General features: G+C 40.8%; 1 protein-coding gene across 2 annotated transcripts in view; it reads right to left on the bottom strand.

Moving 5' to 3' along the window:
* LOC106529268 (rho guanine nucleotide exchange factor 7) overlaps positions 1 to 8,083 on the bottom strand; it is a gene marked incomplete at its 5' end in the record, with an annotated part of 24,578 nt that overhangs the window by 5,127 nt on the left and 11,368 nt on the right. Inside the window, 10 exon segments of one of the 2 annotated variants that reach the window (XM_014024631.1) lie at positions 792 to 846; positions 1,956 to 2,052; positions 2,679 to 2,825; positions 3,272 to 3,361; positions 5,998 to 6,091; positions 6,182 to 6,406; positions 6,499 to 6,629; positions 6,775 to 6,853; positions 6,995 to 7,081; positions 7,165 to 7,311. In XM_014024631.1, coding sequence (XP_013880085.1) covers positions 792 to 846; positions 1,956 to 2,052; positions 2,679 to 2,825; positions 3,272 to 3,361; positions 5,998 to 6,091; positions 6,182 to 6,406; positions 6,499 to 6,629; positions 6,775 to 6,853; positions 6,995 to 7,081; positions 7,165 to 7,311 — 1,152 coding nt within the window. 2 annotated transcript variants of the gene reach the window in all.

Here is an 8,083-nt window from a genome sequence, read left to right as displayed (position 1 = left end):
CGTAAAAAGTGGCGTACGCAAGTTTCTGGGCTCAAATTTTGCGTACGCCAGTTTTATAAATCCGACCCCTGGACATGATCAGATGGACATGAAGAGCGCGGCAGACCAAAGACAGAGGGAAGAGTTTACACTCCCATCATTTTACAAGACTGGATTATAAACAAGGCTAAGCTAACTGCTAGGTTTTGGCTCAGGGTGAGGGTMTGTATGACTATGCCAAGTTTCATGAATACCCGATTAGCCTATTTTGTGTGAAATTTGTTTGTGGAATATAATGCCCCTTTTATTTTAATGATTTAAAATTTGGGCCACTAACTCATCTTTGACTCCAGTTACAGGAGTATGATTTTCATCTAACTTAGAAACTTTGAATCAGCATACTATCTAGATCCAGTATGTTGAGTTTCATGGCAACTTCGAATCTTWGAGAAGAAGTTAAAAGTAGTTTTAGCTAATTTTGCACTGTAGAAAAAAAAAGKTTTTATGCAGAAATGGGCGTGGCCTTCATCATGTGCCTCAGTAGTGACTGGGGATTACGAAAACATAAGCCAAAAAATTTTGTGACTTACAGTTTAGGATTTAAAGGACCAAATACAAAGACCTTGATTAAAGTGTCCCTATAGGTATATGTCTGAATATTTTTCTCCTCTGTACATGCAAGCTAAGTTTCAGCTGTGTTCCCCCTGCTCTGCAGGCTTGGAGCCCCAATGAGACAAAGGAAAGTGACAGTCAACTGAACTTTTAGACAAAAGCAGACAACAAAAATTAACAGATACATCAAACAAACTCACCTGTTTGAGTTCTTGAACCTCATCTTTGAGACTGTACACAGTGTCCACCAGACTCCTGYAGAAAACAACCAACACATTTATATTTGAACATCAGGAATTCACTTGATACTCWGTGTACACATGCTGGTAAAAAATGTTCCAATACCACAGTACAGACTGTGTGATGTAAAATTAGGGAAAGTAGATTTGGCTAAAACTGACTATCCAGGTCACTGTTGAGCCTGAGAAGATGTTTAACGAGCTGCTTAATGATTAGCAGCTGCCAACATCTCAAAAGAAGTTAGTGCTTCAAAACAGTGATATTTTAGTTATCTTTATTAACTGCTCCATATGGATGTCTTAAAGAGATGAGAAACAAACACTTTCTATGACTTTATTGTCTCCAGCTTCTATTGTTTATCTATTGTCAAGTTACAGAGGCAACAGATCTCTTCCCAGAGACAATCTTTAGATCCACTAGGCGGATCCCAAGGTGCAGGCCAGAGAAAATACACAATCACTCCAGAAAGTTTTGGGTCTGTTCCAAGACCTCTTCCCAGCAGGACATGTCTGAAATCCTCCAAAGGCAGGCAACCAGGAAGCATCCGAATAAGATTCTGAATTTTATTGCTTTATCGGTTTCCTAATTTTGTTTATATTTCAGCATTAAGGAATATTATTGGGTAGGAATATTGCCATTTTTGTGCTGAAAATGATGCTGGTGATAACCAGTAAACATGATACATTATTTATGGCAAAAAAAGTATTTCAAAAACGTAGTATTGGTGCATCCTCATTTCTAATATCTACCTGCCATTAAAAAAATGTAAATAAATAAATAAATAAAATTATATATATCATTTGTTTTAGCAATGCTTCTTGCCAATAAATTTTATAGCGGGCGCCTGATTGGCAGCATCTGGAGCTGCCAGAAGCTAAAAGCAAATGTTAATAACAACAAATTAGCTGTCTGACCATGGCAGATACAATTTGGCAAATCTTTCATGTGCTAACCCACACACTCAGCTCTACTGCTCATCCCACAAATGCATGTTCCTTACAAATGTGGCACCATTTAAAAATGAAATGAACAGGCTCAGCAGTTACAATTACAACAAAGAAATAATATACCAAACACAAATATTCTTACTTTTTTGTGCTAWATGTATATTTATATTTGCTTACCTTTCCTCTACCACAGTTTGACCATTGCTTCTGCTTTCTTCAACTAGAATCTTCTCCTCTTTGGGAAACAATATCTGAATATCTTTCCTGCTGGAGCCTGAACAAACAATAAACAGTGAGTTGTTTGGACAGAAAAACAAACATATTTTACCATAAAACTCAAAGATGAATTAGATCGGAGTGGACTTGTTTCACAAACTACAAACACGAGATGCACGTCTATTTCCATTCACACAATCCCAATGGAGAATTAGCTACTAAAAACAACCATATATAGAAAAGGATGAAGTCATATTTAGTAAGTAAGATCAGTTTTATGTCCATAGTGTAGAAGAATATTATGATTTTTATTTTGTTTCCAATGTAACAGATTAGCACATCCACACTGGCTGCATGTTGCACACATTTTAGATGGAATTAGGCATCTAGTCACATGACCTGCTGCCTTTTTTTGTGCTGTGATGGTACATTTTACTGCCTATGGTGACAAAAAAAAAACACTAATTTTCCTTATTCTGTTTAGTGAAGTGAAACATGTGAAGGCATCAGATGCTCTTGTGGACAAMTGCATACTGAAGCATCTTTACAAGGACAAAAGGTTTGATACAAAAGCACAACTACGAAGTAAAACASAAACAAATCCTAACACTGATTATACAAACACTATCACTAATGTCAGCTTGTTTGCCAGTACATTCATGGTTTGCAACACCGGCATCTTACGAGAGAACGAGGCGGTCCTGTGATTTTGGGAAGTCCAGATACTCTCATAATCCGAATCTTCCGATTGGTCGGAACATGGAAGCTCAGCCACAGTGAGGCTGTTTTCAGCRAGCACGTGGTTGTGCATGAGGTCAGTTCCTTGCCAGGCTTTATGTATTGTCAAATAACAAGCAATTAAGTGTCGGGGAGGATGAGGAGATAAATCAAAACCACATCGGAATAAGGATGAAKGTGTTGGACAAAACAGAAAAACCGTAACATAAAAGAGCAACCAATGCAGAGGACAAATGAAAGTAAAGCATTGTGTGTGAGGAATACATCATGACAAGTATAGGAAAATTACAGCAAGGGACACCAGTTAGAAAGAGTGAAACAAAGGTAACACAAACAAGCAGTTTAAAAAACAAAAATAAAATTTGTTGAGTGTTGAAAGCAGATGAACGGAGGTAAGACATAAAAAGAGAGAAAAGAGAAAAAACATTRTTAGTGAAAGCTGAAAACACGCTGATTAAGACACACAGCATGTTAGTCAACGACAACGTGTCGATGATGTGTTCAGATGTGAATGTGGTTAAAGAGCTAAGCAGACTTACTTGAGTTGAGAGTCTGCCGAGTCTTGGCACTTGTACAGTAGGCCTCAATCACCTTCAGGATCTGAGCGTCCTCTTCCAGAGCTGCTGTGCCTGGTTGAWGAGGAGCAAAAAACAGGGTATGAAATAATTAGTGTCTGCTTACAGAGATGCCTCACCTTTATGGCAACACACCACCAGTACCGCTACCTGTATCGATACTCTATTCAATGTGTTACAATTTACATTTCAAGAGAAAAGTTGAAAGAAAAGCTGTAAAAGTTTGCTACGGTATATATCATGCTGTACATTTGATTTGATCCACTCAGAGGGGCTGTAGGCATATAATGAAGGAGAGCCACCTTCCATCCATCCATCATCTTGCACTTGTTCTGAGTTCCTGGTCTTCCCTCGGGTCTCTCCTCCCTGTTGGACATGCACAGAAGCAGCCCAGGGAGCAACCACCTCAACTGGCTCCACTTGATGTGGAGGAGCAGCAGCTCTACTCTGAGTCTCTCCTGGATAACTGAACATCTCACTCCATCTCTAAAGGGTGCAGCTACCCTGCAAAGAAAACTTATTTTGACTACCTGTACCTGCAATCTCATCTCATTCTTTCAGTCACTACATGACCATAGATGAAGTAGGAACGTAGACCAACCAGTAAACAGAGCTTCTCCTTGCAGCTCAGCTCCCTCTTCACTTCAACAGACGGGTACAGAGTCTGCACCACTGCAGAAGCTGCACTGGTCATCTGTCAATCTCAYGCTCCATTCTTCCCTCACTCGTGAACAAGACCTCAAAATACTTAAACTCCTCCACTTGAGGCAGAATCTCACCGCTAACCTGAAGAGAGCAATCCACCCTTGTCCGACTGAGGACCATGGACTCATATTTGGAGCTGCTTCACCCTCAGCTGTGAACCGCTCCAGTGAGAGCTGAAAATCACGGCACGATGACACCAACAGAACCACATCATCTGCAAATRTTGTAGCAGAGATGGAATCATGAGACCACCCAACCTGGCTCTCTTCACCCTCTGGCTGCACTGAGAAATTCTGTCCATAAAAGTTATGAACAGAATYRGTGACAATGGGCAGCTCTGGCAGAGCCCAACWCCCACTCTRAAGGAATCCGACTTACTGGCGGAAATGGGAACCAAACTCTTACACCACTTGTATAGGGACTGAATGGCCCGTAACAACAKACCCACAATYCYGCCTCAGCCGCMGGATGGTTTACGAGAATCTCCTGGAAGCTAGTGGGGAGTCTTTATCCAAGGTCCTACCAAACTGTCACTGCATCCGAGCTTTTGCCTCAGCAACAGCCATGGCCTGCCAATACTCCTCATCTACCCGCCAACAAGACCTGGTAGGACTCCTTGAGCTTGACAGCCTCCCTAATCCGGGATGTCCACAACACAAAAAGATGCATCGATTATAGATTTCAATAAGGTCGATTTTTCCCCTTAGGAACACTAGAGGGCATTAAAGTTATGGTGAGGTTATGGGAGCATTTGAAACAACAGCCTATATGCCACGGACTTCTGATTCTAGCACTTCAGCATTCTTTTGCCACGCACCAGTCTTCTGGTTCGCAGGCAACACTGTGTTAGCAAAAGATTTTTTCACTCGACAACAACTCTTAATGATCTCCACAGTACAGAATTAGCATATTACATGTACCAACATTAACACAGGACACATACAGGTCCAGCCAAGTGGGGAAAAAAATCACACCAAAATGGATTAAAGCCATAAAAACAAAGATGTTCTTGTTTATGGTTCCAGAATTTAGCCTCATTCGCTATTCCTTGGCTGCTTGTTCTGTGAATTTTTCACATAGAGCAGTGACACTTTTATTGTTGGAAAGAGCAGAGTCTGGGCTTTAAACTGATGGGCTACTTGTATGGTTTGGATCGTTTTCCCCGATGTTGGTGAGTTGAAAATGTAATGATCATCAGGTGGAGGTTCTGCGGCGCTCGTCGCTTGGGTTTTGTCTACGCTGTAATAAATTACACTAATAAATTTTTACTTTTGCATAAAACTCATGACAAAGATGCCTAAAATAATTTCATATTCTGTATAACACAAATGCGCGTGCACACACCTACCTTTGTACCGGCTGCTGTGTTAGCTTCCTCCTAGCTGTCCTCTAGAGGTGGTCTTTCCTCTCTCGTCTTGGCAGTAAAGGGGGATAATTGTACATTTCTCTTTTATAACCTCCATCTTTCCATTTCTGATGCTTGCTCTTGAATATCCTCAGGTTAGAAATGCCGATTACAAACGCAAGCGTGAGCTTTTATAGCTAAGTTTTCCCTGTATTGCTATGATCCACTTCTGTCACCTCCTCATCAAGAGGAAAATGGAGAAAAACTAACTACTWGATCGTACCTGCTGCTTATAGTGGACACAATGGCACACAACAGAACTCATGTTTTATACCAGTAGATGCTTCAACTTTTGTGACTTTTTCACGGACTAGTACTAGGAACTTAAAAAACAAAGGCAGTAAGCAGGAAGTGGAAGGGATGTGTGTGGCAGGAATTTTAACGGAAATACGTCATCAATGGCCGTGGCATATAGGCTATTCTAATTAAAAATAATTTTGAAGGATTTTTAAGCTTTGCTGGTAACAAATAAATTGATTGACAACACCATAAAAATAAAKAAAGCATGATAATAAACATGTAAACATTTAATCTAAAAATAAAGTTATCAGTAAACTTCTTTGTGTTAGGCTGCACTTACTCTTTCTGGCRGTGAAATCTTCCTCCGAAGGTTTCCTCTCTGGTTTCCTCTTAGGAAGCAGCTTCTTCACATTCTTTGGACTCTTACTCATATCCTTAAAAAATAGAAAGAAATGGACAAAATTCATAAATACAAGACATTTACATAATTGCTACAATTCCAAAACAAATTAATTGTTCAGCACCTCCTTGAAGCACAGAGCGGCAGACGGTCGGAGAGGAGGTGCAGGGCGAAGGCAGGTCAGAGTCCAGGGTTTGGGGGTGCTTGGTGGCTCCAGGGGTCCCCACGTGGAGTGGCTACCAGGACCTGGTGCATGTGAGGGCAGATGAGGCAGAGTGTGGTACGAGTTTCTGCAGCTCTCCACACGAGACTCGGAGTGTCTGGTGGGAGTGGCAGAATGGGAGGGCAGCTGGAAGCAGAAGCAGGAGAAAGAGCAGTGAGGATGATGATGATTAGCTCGCTCACTGGTTATCACAGCTGTTCATTCAAATGGAGGCTTACTGTGTGGCAGACGGCCCGAGGCTTGTATAACTGAGGCGGGGTGGTATGTGTGTGTTTGGTGAGGAGATCCAGCCAGTTTTGTAGATCTCGCTGGCTGTTACAGGCTACCTGTACCCGCTCACACTGACCACCTGCACGACGAAAAAGCACAGATTAACAGAAAAAAGACAAATAATCAAAAGAACTTCTTCCAAACATGTACAAAAACTTTGAATAATCAATAAAACAACAAAGTTTAATTTACTCAATAATTTTGCATATTTGTACATTTCTAACCAGATATTTCAAAAGCATTCCATAAATTTTCTCTGTCCTCAATCCTGGAGATGAGCATTCCTGATAACGACATCTTCCCCTGCAGACGTAAACAAACAACACGAGAGAGCAAATAAATATTTGTCGTCATGCTTAGGATCTTATGAATTTATTTTAACGTGTGAGAATCACAGAAGTAAATATTGGTACAGAGATGACTATGTGGTCTCAGAAAACAYACCTGGTAAATAAATCCACTCATTCTCAGGCTGACAGAGACCATGAGCAGCGTGTGAGGGAAGAGGAGGAGGTAGCATTCGTTTGACTCCTGAAAGACAAAACAGCTTCTATWTCCTCTTCATAAAAGTTGACCCTGTTCAAGTGTCTGATTCTTCCACACAGGAGGYGTACCTGACAATTCTGCGTGTGAACTTTGACCTGGGACATGTGGAGGACAGGACCCAGAGTTTTGATGTCATCTCCCTCCCAGTTTCTGATGGGTTCTGTTAAAATCTGCAGCTCCAGGCCCTTCTTCTTTCTCACYTCCTGACACTGAGCCTGAAGAAAAACACACACAGACAAACCAGTTCACATCAGGAAAGGTCCAGCATTCGCTGAAGAAATGGATCTCGTCCGTAGGGTTGGGTATCGAGCCTCTAGTATCAGTTGGAACCGGGACTAACTCGTCGATTCTCCCAAAACTGTTTGAATTTTAACATTTTGATTCCTAGTTTCGATACCCAGTCTGCCAACCAGAAGAAGTATTTGCTGAAGAAAGCTCGCAGGTGAGCCGTCGGAACATAAACAAATAATGTGTGAGCCGCTCGAACACCACTGAAGAAGAATCTACAGGTAATGTGTGCGCAAATGGAGTGTGTGTTGTGATTATCTATAGTGTGGGTTAACAAATAACCCTCAKTTAATAAAAGAATAMKATTATATCGTGCAAAGGAGAACGCACAACCAACATGTTTAAACACCGCTCAGGGATTTGTCTTTGATGSGCTGAGTGAAATTTCATTAACACTTATGGGTAAGTAAGACAATAAAATACATSTAATACCAACACTGAGGCAGCTAACAAGTTTTAGACCAGGGTTATACAACTCATTTGCTCCGGGGACCACAGTTACTGCAGGCCAACAGCTGAAGGGCCGAACATCCAACAATTACAACCATTATGTGAATAAACCAAGTGTTACGAAGATCTGTTATCTTTGAAACAGTTTAATTATTTTTAATTTAATCATAAATACAACATATAGAACCCTATGTAATAAAAGTAGACAATAAAACAATATAAAAAACTAAAAATAACACATTATGCCTC

This window comes from Austrofundulus limnaeus, unplaced genomic scaffold (genome assembly GCF_001266775.1).
Source record: "Austrofundulus limnaeus strain Quisiro unplaced genomic scaffold, Austrofundulus_limnaeus-1.0 Scaffold432, whole genome shotgun sequence".
Lineage (NCBI taxonomy): Eukaryota > Metazoa > Chordata > Actinopteri > Cyprinodontiformes > Rivulidae > Austrofundulus > Austrofundulus limnaeus.
Note: the sequence above shows the minus strand (reverse complement) of the source record. Positions and strands in the feature narration are given on the sequence as shown.